General features: G+C 47.7%; 9 protein-coding genes across 9 annotated transcripts; 4 read left to right on the plus strand and 5 right to left on the minus strand.

The window, feature by feature from the left end:
* Nucleotides 1-626: 626 nt before the first annotated feature.
* On the plus strand, nucleotides 627-1,538 carry ARB_00503 (uncharacterized protein; the record flags this gene model as incomplete). Its single annotated transcript, XM_003013272.1, has 1 exon — nucleotides 627-1,538. The coding sequence occupies one exon, from the start codon at nucleotides 627-629 to the stop codon at nucleotides 1,536-1,538; it is 912 nt and encodes a 303-aa protein (XP_003013318.1).
* A 168-nt stretch (nucleotides 1,539-1,706) lies between these two features.
* On the minus strand, nucleotides 1,707-2,887 carry ARB_00504 (4-nitrophenylphosphatase, putative; the record flags this gene model as incomplete). The annotated part of the gene is made up of 4 exons (XM_003013273.1): nucleotides 1,707-2,393; nucleotides 2,453-2,544; nucleotides 2,742-2,763; nucleotides 2,822-2,887. 4 exons carry the CDS (start codon nucleotides 2,885-2,887, stop codon nucleotides 1,707-1,709), a joined length of 867 nt encoding a protein of 288 aa, XP_003013319.1.
* A 1,264-nt stretch (nucleotides 2,888-4,151) lies between these two features.
* ARB_00505 (sugar transporter family protein) lies at nucleotides 4,152-5,731 on the plus strand (the record flags this gene model as incomplete). Its single annotated transcript, XM_003013274.1, has 3 exons — nucleotides 4,152-4,268; nucleotides 4,327-4,519; nucleotides 4,581-5,731. The coding sequence occupies 3 exons, from the start codon at nucleotides 4,152-4,154 to the stop codon at nucleotides 5,729-5,731; spliced, it is 1,461 nt and encodes a 486-aa protein (XP_003013320.1).
* Nucleotides 5,732-5,955: 224 nt separating this feature from the next.
* On the minus strand, nucleotides 5,956-7,304 carry ARB_00506 (uncharacterized protein; the record flags this gene model as incomplete). Its single annotated transcript, XM_003013275.1, has 3 exons — nucleotides 5,956-6,974; nucleotides 7,032-7,124; nucleotides 7,187-7,304. 3 exons carry the CDS (start codon nucleotides 7,302-7,304, stop codon nucleotides 5,956-5,958), a joined length of 1,230 nt encoding a protein of 409 aa, XP_003013321.1.
* Nucleotides 7,305-8,822: 1,518 nt separating this feature from the next.
* ARB_00507 (uncharacterized protein) lies at nucleotides 8,823-10,868 on the plus strand (the record flags this gene model as incomplete). The annotated part of the gene is made up of 4 exons (XM_003013276.1): nucleotides 8,823-9,145; nucleotides 9,269-9,396; nucleotides 9,461-10,047; nucleotides 10,149-10,868. 4 exons carry the CDS (start codon nucleotides 8,823-8,825, stop codon nucleotides 10,866-10,868), a joined length of 1,758 nt encoding a protein of 585 aa, XP_003013322.1.
* A 565-nt stretch (nucleotides 10,869-11,433) lies between these two features.
* Nucleotides 11,434-12,297, minus strand: ARB_00508 (uncharacterized protein; the record flags this gene model as incomplete). The annotated part of the gene is made up of 1 exon (XM_003013277.1): nucleotides 11,434-12,297. The coding sequence occupies one exon, from the start codon at nucleotides 12,295-12,297 to the stop codon at nucleotides 11,434-11,436; it is 864 nt and encodes a 287-aa protein (XP_003013323.1).
* Nucleotides 12,298-12,884: 587 nt separating this feature from the next.
* ARB_00509 (uncharacterized protein) lies at nucleotides 12,885-13,802 on the minus strand (the record flags this gene model as incomplete). The annotated part of the gene is made up of 1 exon (XM_003013278.1): nucleotides 12,885-13,802. The coding sequence occupies one exon, from the start codon at nucleotides 13,800-13,802 to the stop codon at nucleotides 12,885-12,887; it is 918 nt and encodes a 305-aa protein (XP_003013324.1).
* Nucleotides 13,803-15,765: 1,963 nt separating this feature from the next.
* Nucleotides 15,766-16,806, minus strand: ARB_00510 (pyruvate dehydrogenase complex component Pdx1, putative; the record flags this gene model as incomplete). Its single annotated transcript, XM_003013279.1, has 2 exons — nucleotides 15,766-16,637; nucleotides 16,734-16,806. 2 exons carry the CDS (start codon nucleotides 16,804-16,806, stop codon nucleotides 15,766-15,768), a joined length of 945 nt encoding a protein of 314 aa, XP_003013325.1.
* An 832-nt stretch (nucleotides 16,807-17,638) lies between these two features.
* ARB_00511 (uncharacterized protein) lies at nucleotides 17,639-18,193 on the plus strand (the record flags this gene model as incomplete). The annotated part of the gene is made up of 1 exon (XM_003013280.1): nucleotides 17,639-18,193. The coding sequence occupies one exon, from the start codon at nucleotides 17,639-17,641 to the stop codon at nucleotides 18,191-18,193; it is 555 nt and encodes a 184-aa protein (XP_003013326.1).
* Nucleotides 18,194-18,509: the final 316 nt, after the last annotated feature.

Here is an 18,509-nt window from a genome sequence, read left to right on the forward strand (position 1 = left end):
TTGGTGTTTGTGAGCTTCAAGCGCAAAAGGTCAGTTTCATTTGTTTTTGCGGTTTCGCGCATTTGCTTTGCTTAGTCAGCAGTTTGCTCAAACTTTGTAGTTACGGGAAAAAGCTGTGAGAAACAATTTGATATAACAGTCGGTAATTCATTGTTGATTTATATACTGCAACCCATCTCGAATGAAGATATGAGTTGAGATAGGGGGACTGCAAGATGAGGCACAAACTTCTCTCGTCTCGATTGTCGGCACATGAGCTATCTGTTTCCGGTTGTACAGCGTTTTCAACCAGATGCTCGGGTCTAGAGCATCAAAGGCACCAGCCCCAATTATGCCTCTATACACTCTCACATTTATACCCAAGAGCTCATCATACAACTAGTTCACTTTCTCAGAGGCAACTGGAAAGGCGATGTATTAGTACATCCGAAGTCAAGCGCCCGGATGTGACCGCTCCAGATGGCCTGGTGCAATCCCCGGTAGTATTAAGAAGAGCTCAGAAGCAGACATCTTCAACTTCAAGTAAGGTCATTGAGCGCAGCAAAGAGTGGGATACAGACTCCTCCTTGATACGCAATCCTTGGGCCATAGCTCTAGCAAGTCCTCCCCGGCTGTGCCATGCAACCATGTCCCGACTTCCCACAGAGCTTATGATAGATTTCGGCCTAGTTCAGCACCCTGAGACATCAGCTTTGTGGCTACTTCCTACGTCGCTGCTAGAAAATGAGCTGAATGAAATGGAGATTGATTCAAACACCAGGGTCACTGCTGGTGACAATGACGCTCCCGCGGTCGGTGAGAACCCCATGGACGACAGCACTGCGAAATTGCGCAAACGCAGGGCAGCATTCCCATCCGTCAGAATTACAAATAGCGGAACACTCTTTGACATGTTGTCAAACCCAAAGTTCTCGAATATTAGCAAAGGCCTGATCCCCCCTTCATGGAAATTGCCACAGGGGCCACTCACTAAAAGCTCTATGCAAACGCTAGTCTGGAGAGGAGATATGTCCGATTATGCTCTCAAGGCAATGCGAAAGGAGATATTAAGGCGCCTTAAGAAAATACTACGTGTTACACCGAAAATAGAAAAACAACGAAGGCGAGATACATGGACACCTCTGAGTATTGCAGAACATCCCATCACTCAGAGTACATTGGAAAGTTCGCTGAAACAACTGCCGGAATTGAGAGATATACGGAGTGGAATAGTTTTAATTCTTCGTGGCAGTCATCATTCCACTGAGTTAAACAGTAATCCCGATTACAGTGTCACCTCCTCTACGACCCCCGAAAGCACTTCCTTTGACTTGGCTGAACTTCCGGTGCACGAATCACAGGTTCCGGTTTTCGATCTTACAAAAATGTTATCCGAAGGTGAACTTCAAGAAATTCGTCAACTTGGGGAAGTATTTCAGGGAGACGCTCTATACTTTATACCTGCATCGAGAAAGTCCGCTTTATTTTCCTTAGATCTCTGGCGTTTAAAGTTGTTCCTTATGGAACGCAATGAGGAAGGATCGTCTTTTCACCGTTGATTGAATTGAACTGATACAACCGCTAGTGCAACTATATTCCCGTGGACGAGTGGTTGGCGTGTATGATAAATATACCATTGGCATATAGGAGTCTTTTGGAGTAATCAGAAACATGTCTATTTGGTCTATACAAAGACTAACTCTAAAAGATATATCATCTATATTATTCTATGCACCTTGCAACAAATCGCTGAGTGCATCAACATAAGCGGTGGGGACTACTGACGATGCTATAAGTTCATCCTTTGAGGTCACCCCAGTAAGAACTGCTAGCGTTCCCCCAAGGCCGCCATCAATACCAAATTTGATATCAGTGTTTATTCGGTCACCGATCATACATGTCTTATTCCTGTCAAGCTTGAATTTGCCCTCGATGGCATCCATCATTGCCTGACTAGGCTTACCCAACGAGAGAGGCTCTGCACCGGGTGCTCCTACACCTCCAAGCATAGCAACAAGAGGTGCGCATATAGAGCCTCCTCCTGGAAACAAAGAGCCAGAGTTTGGAAGAGTGCTGTCGATGTTGGTTGCGAGGAAGACAGCACCTCGTCGGATATAGTGCAAAGCGGCCGCGAGCTTGAGATAGTTGATATGGAAATCTAGGCCAACCAGCACCACCCCAACTTCCGGATCCATGAATGAAGGGTCACCAGAGGCAATTTTCTGATAGTCTTCCTGGGTAATTTCCCGCCGATATGCCGGATCCGTCCCTCCGATATAGCTCACATTTTCGGCAGCGAGCTCTTGTTCTATACCAGATTCTCCGAGAATAAAAACTTTGCGCTTATCTTTCGGCAGGTCTAGGATACGCGAGATGTATACGGAAGCGCTATATGAAGAGGAAAAGATTTCTTCCTATACAATGGTCAAGTTAGTGTTTGTTGTGTATCCATATCCACAGGGGCAGGGCATACTATTCCAGCCTTGATTCCCAGGCCATCAAGCTTTTTCCTGTAGTCTGCTCTCGACTTGGTGCTGTTGTTCGTGACAAAGACTATTCTCTTTCCTAGGAGTCACAACAGTAAGTTAGAATCCCTCAATGTGAACTCCGAGGGTAGTCTACCTTTGTTCCGAAGCATGTCCAACGTTTCAACGGCTCCTTTGAACGGAGTATCACCAGACCATAGTACTCCTGTTCATGATTTTAGAGCATGCCCACCAATTTTCCGGAATAATATCACGGAGGTCGCCAGTGTAACGAACCATCGCAGTCAAATAGAAAGGTCTATGATATACAGAGATAAGTCCATGTGTAACTACAGCCTTGGGAATTGGATACATACGTCAAACCTATCAACAAACTGCTGGATACCAGGCTTGTCGCCGGTCAGATACTGAGGAGAAGCCATTTCCTCTGTCTATCGGAGGCCAATTGATGACTCCGGCTACCCAGTTAAAATCTTGATCGCTTGTCGAGGCTGAAGCTGAATCCGAGAATCGACGCCGCTTCCCATCCCACCTCCGGAAACTCTATTCTGCGCTTAGACAGCCGACCTTAGTTAGACGCAGCGCCGGCAACGACAACACCTCCGATAGACGACGGCGATGTCTGTTCTCGCTCGTTCGGAATCCTGTGAGACACATTGACAATTCGTTTTTATTCAGTTGGATACCCCTTTGTGTTTAGTATCATGTATCATGGCTCATGTAGCCTAGGTACGCTTAGTGAACTGGTTAACCGACGGGTTAACCAGTTAACTATCACGCCGCGACTTTTCGATTCCCTGGATGCCCGTATTTGGATGCTGTACCAAGTCTATCTGCGCCTTTTCGTTGACAATGGTCTCGGGGGCGAACACAAAATACACAGCTGATTGGAAGAATCCCTCGCTCCCGGCCGCGACACCTGGCTAAACATCTAGCTAGTCGGTCATCTGTGGAAGATATTCGTTTCTTCTACCGTTAACTATTTACCCATTTCGAGATTCCATCCAGCTAGTAAGCATCCGATGAGCTCATCGCATGGACGTGCTATAGGTCACCTTGTTCCCCGACCCGGTCGTGGATACTCTTGAAACGATGGCAACGCTATGTCCCGACGCTATCTGCCGTAGTGTTTTGCGGGGACAAGGCCCATCTCATAAAATCTTTCGGCAAACGCTATGCCACCCCTCTTGACTTCGGCTATCCCCAGATTTAACGGGATCCTGGTTGTGTGAGACGTAACTTTGAGGACGAAAATCACCTTTTAGAGTAGTTCAGGCGGGTTACCCAGTTGCAGTATCGAAGCTTGGGTGAGCTATATATTAAACAACATCTGTGTCCGATTCTGGTGACATGGATCCAAAGTCATACCTTTCTCTTGTTCCTATCATGAAGTTGTGATATCTTTCTGCCAATAATATCAATCGCCAGGCAGAGAGCTATACTACTGACGAAAGCCAACATGAAAAATCATATGGCAGCAGGATGGTTCTACTCACCAGAGCAGATCCAACGCTATTTCATGACACGAGTATCCAGTCTCAAGCCCCCAAAGGTGACCCCTGAGTTCTAGCCCTTAAATGATACCTACTTTGAAAAAATAACGTCTGGCTGATACTAGCTTTGATAAAGACTGAACTGAAAAACCCTTATCGCATCCTACGCGAGCTGGATAGCCATCAATGGCTTATGTTTGGTGTTGGTTTCATCGCCTGGGTATGGGATGCATTTGATTTCTTCACTGTCTCTCTTACTATAACGGAGATAGCTACTGAATTTGGAGTAACAAATTCGGAAGTATCATGGGTAAGTTGACCTTCATATGCTTACTATGCTAGAGAATGTGTCTAACATACATGTTTAGGGGTTGACCGTGACACTTATGCTGCGCTCCGTCGGCGCCATCATCTTTGGCCTATTTGCGGATAGATATGGAAGAAAGTGGCCAATGATTATAAACTTGGCCCTCTTCGTCTTCCTAGAGCTAGGCTCTGGGTTCTGCCACAATTTGACCCAATTCTTAGCTGTCAGATCTCTATATGGAATTGCTATGGGAGGTAGGTTGTATCTGGGTTACGTATGTAATTGAACGAGATGTGCTGATTTTGGATTTATCAGGCCTCTTTGGCCCTGCTGCTGCGACTGCAATGGAAGACCTACCCTATGACGCTCGTGGCATTGCCTCTGGGCTTTTTCAACAGGGATATGGTACGGGTTATATGCTTGCAGCCATATTCTATCGAGCATTCGTACCAACCACCAAGTATGGATGGCGAAGTCTCTTCTGGTTTGGCTCTGCACCCCCAATTCTTATCATCATCTGGAGATGGTGCCTCCCAGAGACCCGCCATTTCCAAGTGATGAAAGCGGAGCGAGAGAGCCGAGTCTTAGCTGAGGAGGCTGCATTGCAACCTTCTGGCACTTCTGACACTATCCCAAAATCTCGTATGAGTGGACTCCGTGCTTTCTGGAAAGAGTCTGCTCCGGGACTCAAAGAAAATTGGTTCCTCATGGTCTACCTCGTCGTTATCATGACGGGTTTCAACTCTTGCTCTCACGGGAGCCAAGATTTCTATCCAACTTTCCTCAAGGACCAAGTGGGCAAAACGGCAACACAGACGACAGTCATCGTTGTGGCTGGCACCCTAGGCGGCGTCATCGGTGGCACATTGATAGGATGGATCAGCACATTCCTCGGGAGACGGCTCACGATGATGATAAGCTGTGTATTCGGTGCCGCGCTCATTCCAGCATATATATTGCCCAGGTCTAATGCGTTGATCGCATCGTCTTTCTGGCAGCAATGGTTCATCGGTGGAGTTTGGGGGCCTATTCCTATCTATCTTTCGGAGCTATCCCCTCAATCTTTACGTGGCTTATTGGTTGGATTGACCTATCAACTGGGTAACCTCGCTTCATCCGCATCTGCCACTATTCAAGCTATTATTGGCGAGAGGTTCCCGTTGCCTGATGGGCCGCACGGGAAGAAGAGATTTGATTACGGAAAAGTCATGGCCATATTCATGGGGGCTGTATGGGTGTTTTTGTTGGTTTTGTTACTCCTAGGACCGGAGATGTCACAGGAAGAGAGGGACGAGGAAGAGGCAGCTGCTAGGGAATTAGAAAGGCTGCGGAGAGAGGGTAAGACCTTGGAGGAGATTGGGAGGGAACGGGCAGGGCTAGCCAACGTAAAGGTGTTGGAGAATGAAGACGTTAAGGAGCCAACAACTCATCATATGGACGAAGTGCCGGTTGAGAAGGCTGTCTAGGAATGATACGGCGTAGTTTGACTCTGCTGAAGCTACAAGACTAGGAAAGAAGGAAGATGACCTGTCTTTTTCAGTTTTCTGTTTATATTCAAATACACCTATTCACACTAGCAGCATCCGACCAGTATGTGGAAGGGGCACATGTGAAACAAGCTATGGACATTTAAATGGTCGTTAAATTTCCTTCCGACGTACTCTATCCTTGAGGCGAATAATAAGACAGCTTAGTCAACCAGGATTTTAGGAGCCAAGGTAGTGTAGTTCTCAAAGAAGCTGGTGAAGAGTCGAGTTGCAAGGGCCACATCCTTCGTTCCACCAGTCTCACGGATGCTGTGCATGCTCAGCTGCGGGCTTCCCAAGTCGAGAGTCCTCGATCCAAGGGCCGCCGAAAGCATTGGTCCAATGGTGCTGCCACAGCTGGAGTCATTGCGAACAACCAGCAGTTGCATTGGTACAATGGAGTCTGAGGAGATATCGCTCTTAGCTACAGCGGCACGAGCAACCTCGTGCATCAGAACGATTCCGGGGGAGTTGGTAGCATAACGGGCATTAGCATTGACCTTGATGACCGGTCCTCTGTTGATTTCTGGTTTGTGCTCGCACTCATACTTGTAGGCGTAATTCGGGTTAACGGCATGAGCCATATCAGCTGAGACGAGGAAAGAGGTCGAGAGGGACTGCTCGTAGGCGGTAGAGAGATCCTCTTCTGACTTAGTCTCAGATACACGAAGCATGGATAGGCGGTGAATGATAGCCGGGAGGATGTTTGAATCCGCACCCTGAGCGGTTCTGCTGCCAATTTCTTCGTGATCAAACAGAGCAACCAAGCGGATAGCAGACTCATTCTCCAAGGCAGATGGCTTGGCAAGAGACTCAATCAGGGCAACAGTTGCACAGAAAGAGGAGTTGAGGTTGTCGAGCCTGGGAGAGAAGATGAACTGGTCCATCATGCCACCGAGGCATGATTTGTGGGTATCATAGAGAAGCATTTCGAAGTCGATGATATCCTCTGGCTTGGCAGAGAGTTCGGAAGCCAGGAGTTCAATCAAGCAAGGGTGATGGCGTTCCGTAATCTTTTTGAATGGAGAGACGGAATCACCAGCTTCTTCCTGTTTAGAGTCCTTGTTTGTCTTGGAGAGTTCCGCAGCTACCATTCCGCAAATTGGAACAAGCTGGGTTTCCTTGTTAAAGGCAAAGGTCTCTGTACGGTCGAGATGAATAGCCAGAGTTGGAATACGGAGGACTACACCAAACGTTAGTAGAAGGCTAGGACGCGTACAATTTTGACATTTCCACATACTGGGCTTGTCAACGTGGACCAGCTTAGATGCGATGGTGCCATCTTGCTGTCTGACCATCACACGGCCTGCAATGCCGAGATCACGGTCGAACCCTATCAATTTGTTAGTAAATGCACTGCTAAAGCTGGTGTTTGAGTAGGAGACTAATGCCTACAGGTGTGCCATATGCCACCGCCATAGGGTTCTACAGCTATTTGGAGGAAGCCTTCATTGGTTCGCTTGGAAACTGGCTTGATTCTCAAACATGGGGAATCGGTGTGGGCACCGATCATTGCAATAGAGTTTCCAGGCTTGAGTAGATGTTAGCGCATTATTTTGTCCTCTTAGCAGATATACGACTTATTTGTCCTTTTTTATCTTGTTCTTAGGAGGTAATGGGGAGAACTGACCTTCCACTTGTTACCGACGGCAAATGCGATGATGGTCGAGCCATTGCGGGTAACATAGTACTTGCCCCCTGGCTTGCAGACTTCTGACCAGCAGTCTTTCTCCTAGTAACAGCAGTGTCAGACAGAGAGCTGCATGCATTGACAATACTGTTCAGAGGGGAATGAGGGGGAGATCTACCTTGATCTCCTTGAATCCAGCATCGGTAAAGCGTTTAGTAGCAGAAGCGACGGCATGGAATGCTTTGTTCGGATTGTCAGCATGTTCCAATGGGAAAATCAGGGAATGGACAGTGTCTTACGTGTAGGAGAAGCGTTGACAAAGGACAAAAAGTCCTGTGCCCGCGCCTTTTCGTCGGCGGTGATCATCGTGGCTAGGGTCCGTAAAGACGGGGGACGCAGAGTAACAATCCGACGAGATATGGTGGATGAGGTAACTGGCAGGCGCAGCAGAGACAGACAGACGCAACGAGCAGCAACACCAGTGTCCAGTAGCGCGAGGGACATCCAGATATCCAATATCAGTCCAGAGAAAAAGGGAGAAGAAGAAGAAGGAGAAGATGCAACAAGCACGGCGTCGCTGTCTGGTTTATATACCAGGCAGGGTATTGGATGGCCCGTCGCCTTACTAAGACGTGTTTATCCTTGACGTCGGGTTTCGGCCCTGTTACGTAATAAGCTTTTCTCGTCTATCCTCGGCTGACTAAGGCTAAAGATGACTAAGATGATGACACATCCGGGGTATCCCACGTGATCTGTTTTACCCTTTACCCCCCCGAAACAGGCTTAGCGTCATCACCGCGTGACTGTCGCGGGTTTTTGTTTATCCATTTCCCCTTTAGGCAGGGGTTTCCCCTTTGGGACGAGAAGCTTGTTTTGATGTCGAAAGCTCGCTTTGACCAGCGAGGAAGAAAAGAAAGAAAGCAAAATAAATAAATAAAATAACAACAACGCCGGGAACGCAACGGCTCTCTCACCTCCCGCTCCTCAAAGCTCGCCGGCGCCAGTGAAGGGCGGCCCCTGGGACTTGCGTCTGCGTCTGCCGGCAACTCGAGGAATCGACCAGCCGCACGGTCGTACACAGAGGTCCCCAGCCCCCTTTTCGATGTTCGTTTTCCCCGTCGCGACCAGTCCACCACCCAGCGCCTAGTTTGTTATCTGGTCGCCAGCCGAACGGCACCCGCATCCACGGAGGACTCGCCTGTTGCGCTTCCGTCGCATTCATTCGACTCTCCCAGCTTCATAATAAAATCGCCTGTTCGCTGTCCCGCCCGTCGCTTGTTTAATGCCTCAACGCCTGCTCTGCACGGTCAGTCGTCGTCGTCGTTATTGCCTGTGTTTATCGACCGGAAGAAGAGCTCCCCCCTCTCAGGGAAGTAGTTGTTGCGCCGTGAGAGGAACGGAATGGCGGAGACAGGGCCTAAGCTAGGCCGCACTCGCGCATCTGCTGCTCGCATGGCCAAAGCAGATACCCTTGACGCCGGCATGGACAGGAAGCCCATCTCCCCGCCAGCGTCCAACTCGCCGCCCCCAAGCCATGGGATCAAGTCCAAGTCGGCACACAGCACAGCTCGATCTACCAGACAGCGCTCCCGGACCGGCTCTGAACCGGTGAATCCAGATGCCTTGGCTCGAGCGCTGCAGGACTTTGAAGATGCCGGCCGCCAGCGTGAGAGTACCCCGGGCAGTAGCCCAAGCCGGAAACGACAAAGGGTTTATGGTGACAGGTATGTCTCCAATTAGCAATTGTTTATGTTTCTCCATGCTTTGTCTTACTATGAAACCCTTGTTTACTTGAATCATTGTATTGTTTATCTTGAATCCTGAATTACTAACGCGAATGCATACAGATTTATCCCTAATCGTGAAGGACAAGACCTGCAGGCTGGGTTCAGCCTGCTTCATGAAGATGGATGTCCATCAACACCTTCAAAGACAAAGAAAAAGTCAACGCACGGCGAAATCCATTCACAAAAGAGTAAGTGTTGACGCGTCTGCTTTGTTATGAAATAACACCCTAGCTTACCTTTGTGCGTGTCTAGCGGAGGAAGCCAACCGAACATACTCCAGAGTGCTGCGTAATGAGTTCTTTGGCTCTACAATCCCCCAACCTGATATACATTCCCTCTCCCCTAACCCACTCCCCGGACGCTCGAGTGCTTCTCGGGATTTCGCCTCTAATACCCCTCAGTCACATAAGCTTGCTATGTCCCTGCCCCCGGCCAGCATCACGCCTTCAACCCCTAGCAAGAATCTACTCTCCTACACGTCTCCCAGGAATGCATCCGGAAACCCTACCCCTTCCCGAACACCCCGCAGCCAGCATGGCCCTAATTTCGACGCCCGCTCCGAGTTGTACAGCCTTTCTCCCATCCGATTTGACAGCCAACAAATCCTCCAGAGTCTCCGAAAACAGCCCAGATATGTGAACAAAGTGCCCTTCAAGGTCCTGGATGCTCCTGATCTCACAGATGACTTCTACCTAAACCTCGTGGACTGGGGTAGCAGTAATATATTGGGAGTTGGACTAGGATCCGCTGTCTACATGTGGGATTCTATTAATGGTCATGTTACAAAACTTTGTCAACTAGATGACGATACAGTGACCAGTGTCAATTGGATCCAACGGGTAAGCTTCCTTTCTTTACATCCTTGTTATATAAACACTGTTTTTAACATCTCAAAAAGGGAACTCATCTTGCCATCGGGACGGGCAAAGGTCTCGTACAGATTTGGGATGCAGAGCATTGTCGCCGATTACGGACAATGACAGGACATACTCTCCGTGTTGGAGCACTAGCTTGGAATGACCATATTCTCACGTCAGGGTCCCGTGATCGCCTAATATTTCACCGAGATGTTCGCTCTCCCGACCAATATCTCCGCCGACTTGCAGGGCACAAACAAGAAGTTTGTGGCCTCAAGTGGAACACAGATGACGGTCAACTAGCATCTGGAGGGAATGATAATAAACTAATTGTTTGGGATAAACTGAACGAAGCACCCTTATACCGATTTACAGACCATACTGCTGCCGTCAAGGCCATCGCATGGTCTCCTCATCAGCACTCACTCTTAGCCTCCGGAGGAGGTACAGCGGATCGCACAATAAAGTTCTGGAACACGTCAACAGGCTCCCTGATAAAAGAAGTCGATACTGGAAGCCAGGTCTGCAATTTGGCATGGTCCAAGAATTCGGATGAGATTGTCAGCACTCATGGGTACAGCCAGAATCAGATCGTGGTTTGGAAATACCCACGAATGGAACAGGTCGTCTCGCTAACTGGCCACACTTTCCGAGTCCTCTATCTCGCCATGAGTCCCGATGGCCAGACAGTTGTAACTGGTGCTGGCGACGAGACTCTGCGGTTTTGGAAGATATTCAATAAGAAGGGCCTTAAACAACAGGACCGTGAGAGCAAACTGGCTAGCTACACGACAATACGGTAGAAGTACACCGCGATACTCGGAAGTATACCACTTGGACCCAGATTCTTTATTAACTGTTTCTTTTCTTACAACCGAGCATACCTGGTCTTCAGCCCTTTTCTTTTGCGCACTTAATGAGCCACACGTGACGATCTAGCATGGGAACAACGTTCAGCAATTTTTCTTCTCTCTCATCAGCATTGCACTTTAGGAACGGTGTTCTGTACTCTTTTCAGCATGGGTTTAAAAAAAGAGGCGGGGCGGGGGGAATTGTCTAACTGTATGGTGTTTTATGGAGGGCGTTTGGTAGCCAGGTCATTGCTACCTGTGTCTTTTTATGTCTTATTTTGTTTGGGATTTCTGGGAGGGTATTTAGCTAGGAGAAAGGCCAAGGGCGCCAGAAGAGCATAGTTCACAACAATAATATGCCTTTAAGATTTGATCATCTGTACACTTAACTGGAAAGCAATAGTAAACGTGGAAAACTCAGTGTGTGCAAGAGACGGACGCAACCCATGAAACCAAAGGCACTGTAACGAGCGTGAAACGGTCCTGTTGCCCTATTGTGACAAATGGGTCCGTAATTTCAAAGGCCTTCTCCTTGGTGATAGCCATATAAACGTCCGAAAAGCTCTGCTTCCATTCTCTCTGCAGCGAAAGGCCCCTCGCAAATCTCGCCCATCATGTCCGTACCAGGCGGGAAATCAAATTCAAACCCTAAATCGGCCGCACCACGAACATTACAGAGCACCGCCTGCTCAAAATGCCAACGTAATAAATCGTCATACACTCTATGAGCGTCTTCTGGCTGGCGGCAGACCTCGTTGAGAGCAGCTCCATGGTAATCGGTCATGTTCGCAGAAAAGCTGTAAATGCGATAGTCGTCATCGGGATTGATAGCAAAGTCATAGCCATCCCACATCTGGTGGATGTCTGTCCGGAGCAGAAGACCGTTGTTAGGAGAGTTGATTCCCCGGCTATCCGTGATGATGTCCGAAAACCCGCAGCTTGAGAATATCATCGATAGCGCAAGTGGAAACACATGGGCAGCCTCAAATCCGCGCCACACACCTACATCAGCACTACGATTCACTTTGCCAGTGATGACACAGCGGCAATCTCGCTGCCTAACGTCGTGTCGGAAAGACTCATCTCTATCTGTATCGAAAACTGAAAGCGTCCGTCGGTAATATTGCTCATCACTGGGGGTAACATCCTGGCCTGGTATAGTTGAAGATAAAATGTAGTCGCCAGGCTCAATAAGGTCGTCTGTCACAGGCAAAGGAGTCGTTGAGCCGCGGCGAGATATGTCAAATCCACCGCTTGGTCGGAATGCAACGTTGAGAATATTGAAGAGCTGACGTCGGGTCAGGTTTCTTGCTGCGTGTAGACCTCCCTGTACAACACCAGGATGAGACGCGAATTCAATCCAAAGGTTTCGGTTGTCCATGTTGTGGTTGGCTGGTAACCGCCATGTCCGGAGCAGCCGACTCTGGTATGTTTAAGTATCTCTTGCTGGGTATGCTGAATCCTCAGTAGCGAAATGTAATCTGCCAGCTGAGCTGTTAAATAACGCCGATGAGAGGTTATACGTAGGGTGTTTAGTAACTAAAGAAGAGAACAAATATAACCATTCGCCTAACTATTCGGTTATTCACTTTACCAACATGACGCACATTCACTTGGCAAAAAAAATAGAAAATGTAGTTTCTTATATTATTTATAGGTATATTCATAAGGAGCCATATTCGCACTCCCCCGGATTCTGTAATGTATGTGGAGACCTGGATTCGAATGGTGGGACACAAGGTAGTTTATATAAAATGTAGAAAACCCATTAAATATGAATAATTGAAAATTTACTTTCCAATATTTCGTCGATGATACTCTGTAACTATTCTAGTTCGTTGAGGGCTAGGATTACTGGAATCTCATCTCTCTTCTCCCTGCCTTCACATGCTGGATAGATCGAAAGTACTAACATGCTCCTTTTGAGGAGTGCCTTCAAAACTGCACTGACTGACTGCTATCATAGAATCATTCCATATCTGGTTCATGCTTCTTCAGGAAGGCAACCAAATCTCCCAGCATATCTCCTGAGTACCAATGCCCCAGGCCAGCGTATTCCTCCCAAGTAACGTCCACTCCCATCTCGCTGAGGCATCTCCTTGCCTCCCTCCCATAGCCAACGGGTACTTTTTCATCCTCAGTTCCGTGAGCAAGGAATAAAGGAATATGTTGAAACGGCAGCTCACGAGGCAGCTGCTCTGGCAAGCTCACCTCAAGCACCTCCGCCAATGAGATCATGGCTTGTACAGGGGGTGGTATGTCATCTTCATCTTCCGCTTTCTCGATAAAGGGATTATCTTCATCAGGCTCTGACGCACGCACTCCAGGTAGAAAATCCTCCATCTGATGGCGGAATGGCAACCAGCCACACATCCCAATGGCAGCACCTAACGGGTCCCCATCCCATAGAAGCAATGCCACGAGCGAAGCAGCACAACCTTGACTAAGGCCCCCAAGGATAACGCGTTTTGCATCACCTCCAAGCAAGGAAATCTCCTCTCTCAATAACTTGTGAAGATATTGACTCGTCTCTCTTAAACCATCTGCTGGAAGATATTCGCGACGTTGCTTCTCCTGTGGAGTGGTTGCAGGAGGGATATCTGTGCTCAGTGGCCAGTTATCAAACCACTGATTGATAATACTCCGGTTGTAGGCAGTGGCACGACGCTTAGATGCGGTTGGAAAGACAAATTTGGCGTGAGGGAAGGTAGATACAAGTGTGTGTTCGGCGCCTATGCTGGCCTGGTCAAGGTGGGGGATCGAAGAGGATAGGAGAATAGGGCCAAATTTAGCAGCATTGGATCCCCGACCATGAAGGAGGATTATAGTGCATTGGTGGGAATCTCGTGGTTGGATAACAAGCGGCTCTAGATAGTTAGAAGTCATAGTTATGAAATATTGATTGGCAAGAAAGGAAGTAAGATGTAGCTTAGGTAGCTATCAGAGAGTATTAAGTAACTGTTCGTAACAAGGACGTTTGCTTGGTTATTTATTTTAAGGTGAGACAAGAACCTCGCTACTAGTTAATACAAAAGTAACAAGCAAACAACAAGCAAACAATGTAATAAAACTTGATTGTTTAAATTCTCAGGGTAGTAAAATGAATTTAGCTGGCTGAATAGTTATTCAATGAGATTACCTAGTTATGTACTCATTTAATGAGTGGATAACTATGGCTTTCACCTGCATAGGTTGGATAGTTACTGTTTTATTATATATTCAATGTACGACTAAACAAAAATTATATAGAAGAAATATCATTTGAATCATTTCTTCATTATAAATTAGTTAACTGGATAGTTAAACTGGATAGTTAACTTGCCAATCTCAGTCTCCTCATGCTCGACTTCGAAGATATATAAAGCTAGTAAGAAGATCGAGGCCTAGATATGCCACTCTGTAATAAACTCGGTACGTCTCGAAGTCCGTTACTATGTCTTACAACCCTACCCTTCCGATTGACATCTTTGTCTGTTACGGGAAACAGCGGGATGCACTTTATCCGCACTGGATATTGATGGGGTGTTTGCGAAATGCGGCTCTTGCAACTTGGTATCACTCCACCGGCGGGCCGACCCGCCATAAACCTTATTCGGTGATGATCCAGGCTGGCAAGCCAGTCGACAGCCCTGGCATCCAGTCCCGCGAGTATCTGGGCAGCGTCGATCCGAAGCACAGCAGGAAAATCACAGCCGCTGCCAATCGTGTGCCTGCTCAGCAGTGTCAAAAGTACGTTGTTGCTCTTATCGCGGAACTGGAGAAACAGCAACTCTTGCCCTGCGGGCATGCTGCGAGGTTAAACCGAAAAGTCCAAATGTCTGCCACTGCTCGTGATTATGCACAGCAGCATCCAGTGCCACCACCGCAGATTATTTCTCCAAATTCAAGTGCTCAGCCAAGCTCGTCGGTTGGGTTAGGGAAAGCTAGGCTACCTCATTTGAGAAGCCAATTTTCCTATAAGTGATTCGCGCACTGGGACTAACTATTCCATGATTAGGTTATTAAAGACCTACTCCATACTCGGTATAGAGAGGACTATTACATCAACTAATTAATCAGCCATGTAGCTAATGTAATAGATATGGATGGCTCGATGATGAAGAGAGTAGAGACATGCAATACGTGCAATTGAATGGCCGACAAAGCTAAAAACAGCTCTAAATGATAACTATCGCCTAACATTCAGTTCAACTTCATATGAGAGTGAGTAGGCGAATACTTCGTAATATCGCCCATCATTACCTCAGCTACTTAGCAACTGGCCTGAAATCAGCCGCGGCATGTTCAGCCAAACAGAAGGGCCAAGTAGTTCATAGTGTTTCTAAGGCTTGATAGTGAGAATATAATATGCAGTGAGAATATAATATGCAGTGAGAATATAATATGCATTAGGGGTGATCTCACATTGAAGTTGGTATGGAGGTGGAGCAGGGTCTGGGTTTACTTGCTGTCGCATTGAGTGGAGAAGAAATATAACTACATGGGGGAACAAGCATTGAGACTGTGACCCACTCGTTTTGATGCTGCATCTCGTATCTTGGTTAAGGATCGGACGACGCTACAACCATGCCTATATCGGCTTCTAGTTTTTGATAGCTGCCATGTTCTTCTTGCTGGTGAGTCAGGGAACTTAGCCGAGGTACTACCAAATGCTCAAGTGTAGAGTTATACTGAAATTGGTAGGGACAAGACAGTTTAACAAAAAACAAAAACAAAAACACCCCATCCCTGGTAAACTGTATCTCTGGACATAAAAGCGAGTAAAAAAAACTATAAATAAATAGATAATACATTGAGAAGTATACAAAGCTGGGAAGAAACAAACAAGCAAGAGCAGAGCTGTTCTGCTCTAAAGAGCCAATAGCTGGGCTGGCTCTTCCTCTAGAAGAACTTGCATCTTCTCTAGGAAGGCCATAGCACGAGCCTCCTCGTGTTCAGGAATCGTCAGGCTAAATATACTTGTGTTCCTGTCCTCCTCTGCCTCAGCTGTCCTGGTCACATTTCTCTTTGAAGGTGGTGACCGGCCAGTCAGAACGTCGATGATATCATCCGTGGATTTGCGCAGGCTTTGCTGACTCTCTTCAGAGCTAGAATAGAACTCAGAGGGAGAAACAATCTCTGGGAGGTAGTCTCCTCGGGAGAACGCCATCTGTGTAGAAGCAGAGGGCTTGTGACCTAGGATCTCATCAAAGAGAGCTGATGACCGCTGCTTCTCGCTGGGCTTAACGGGTAGGTTCTCATTCGCGATATCAGCTGCGCGAGAAACGAAAGTCGCCAGTGGTATCTCAACTCCCACAGAAGATTGGATCCGTCGTCGAACAGAGATGAGTTTGGAGAAAGACACGGGGACGGCAATTTTGGTTTCAAACACAGACCCTGCCGCCTCTTCTGATCTTGACCCTGCAGTCTTCTCCTCCACCTGTATATGCTCCTCCTGGGGTGCTGGAGCAGCTGGTGATGGGACCTGAGGAGCAGCTATCTTGATATTGCTTAGGTCTAGTCGCGAGTTCTTTGCAAGCTGTGAGGCCAGGTCGGCAGGGTAGCTGGCTGCAATTGTACCCAGGTAGGATAGCACGTCTCCTTTTAGTATTCGACCATTCGGCCCCGTAGCAGTAATCTTAGACACATCGTTTGATGGGATATTGTTCTGTTTGAGCAATTGCGCAACGGAGGGATAGAGCGGATACGATAAGTTCGGTTGTTGAGCAGCGGTTTGGACGCCTGTAGCAGACCGTCAGTCAGTCAGTGTCCCACATATCTCCTCTCGGTGGTCTTCTGCCTGCCACCCACCACATAATCAAGAAAATGATAACTTACATCTCACAGAATAGTAGCCATTGCTGGTCTGGCGAAGTGGTAACCGTCTTGCGAGGGCCGGAAGATTTGCCATGGCAGTTTCGCGTGCTTACCGGCGACTCGGGTCTGCTGGCGGGAGGCTCTATGCCCAGGATCTTCGGCTATGAAGGGATGGATTGGGGTTTATCTAGCAGGCAATCCTCATTCCAGACTGCTGTTGCTGTCCTGCTGCCGCTGCTCTCGTCGTTAATGAAGTTGTTGAGCGTGAGACGGCTTTGGTGCCTCGGAAGGATGGTTTTGGCTTGGCGTTGTTGAGCTGCGAAAAAAAAGAACAAAAAAACACCTGATTTTAACATCTCGATCGCTATCACCACTGCGTCAATTACCAGGTATTGAAATAAAATATCCACAAAAGAGGAGGAGAAGAGGGACAGAAGCGAAGGAGAGCTGGTTCTCTGGAGGTAAGTGAGAAACGTCTACCAATGGCTCCTGTGACTCATTGCAATGATTATGCTGCACAATATTGTGAGCCACTGATGAAACTGCTCGCTGACCACATGCAAGCGAATAGTGATGCTCTCGCCATGCTCTTCCAGTCGATAACAGTTCAATTGGCCCTATCGCGGCAAATACGGCCCCTAAATCCTTGTTCCAGTTCGCCATATTCGTTGTATAGGCAGGCAACTCGGCAGTCACGGTGCTATGCCACAAGCCAACCACCTCCTCTACGGACAAATGCAGTCAAATCAAAAGTGAAAGCTCCAGAGTTATCTTTAAAATCTCCTTCTCCGTCATCGGGAGCGCCCAATAAATTTCGCAGATTCGAATGGGAGGTTTCTAAACATCAGGGGCCTGTCTGCCTGTTCCGCGCCCCCAAACAACGATCTTATATCATCGGTGCATACACTACAGCTTCGTTCTGCTACATGTATGCAGGCTATAACTTCTATACCTCCTCCATAGATCCGGTATTAAAGATCCAATGGTGGCAAGAACTGCTTTTTGGCGGTATTTGTTTCGTCATGGCGATCATGGGTACCGTCTTCTTCCGCCGTGGCTTCGGTTTGATTTCCCAGATCAACGCTGCAAACCTCAACGGTAAAACCCAGCTATCAATAAAGGTCAGGCGTATGCTTCCGTTTATGAAACAACGCGAGCTTACCCTTGCGCCCTCGGAGCTCTCTATTTCACAGAAAGTAACTGTGAGTGAAACGGAGCTTACCAAGGCCGGCTGGTCGGAGTCGCAGCAGCGATTTGCGCGCCAGCGGGCTCTGGATAATACTCCCTTCCTCAAGATGCCAGTTCAGAAGACGAGTTTGGCCATTTTCAGGGCTTTTTCGAATGCCCGGCGTTTATTTACCCAGGAGCATTTTGTTTATGTCAACATAAAGGGGCAGAAGAGTACATTGCGTCTGGATGCCCTTGGCTCTTTTTCTCCCGAGTTCCATATGCTGCAAAAGGCAGTTGTGGAGGTAGTATAAAATTGCTTCGTGGCGATTGAGACTACTTAATCTATCGTGTATTATACCTGTTGGGCTTTCAATGTACTTCAGCCGATTTAAACTTGTATCATTATGCTGGCCGGTGTTCTGGGATTCTTCGGAGGTGAAACTCTTGGACGCATTTGAACGCTATCTACTAGGGGCATAAACGTGGAAGAGGGTTACATGATATAAATATACAATAAACATGACAAGTGTCAATAAAGTAAAGCATATGAGCTGTGATTGAATGTTAGGCCAGTAACCGAGCCGACATGGGGCCGTGGAGACATGCAGTTCGAAATCACCGGTATTT

The sequence above is a fragment of the Trichophyton benhamiae genome, assembly GCF_000151125.1.
Source record: "Trichophyton benhamiae CBS 112371 chromosome Unknown contig01356.0, whole genome shotgun sequence".
Classification (NCBI taxonomy): Eukaryota; Fungi; Ascomycota; class Eurotiomycetes; order Onygenales; family Arthrodermataceae; genus Trichophyton; species Trichophyton benhamiae.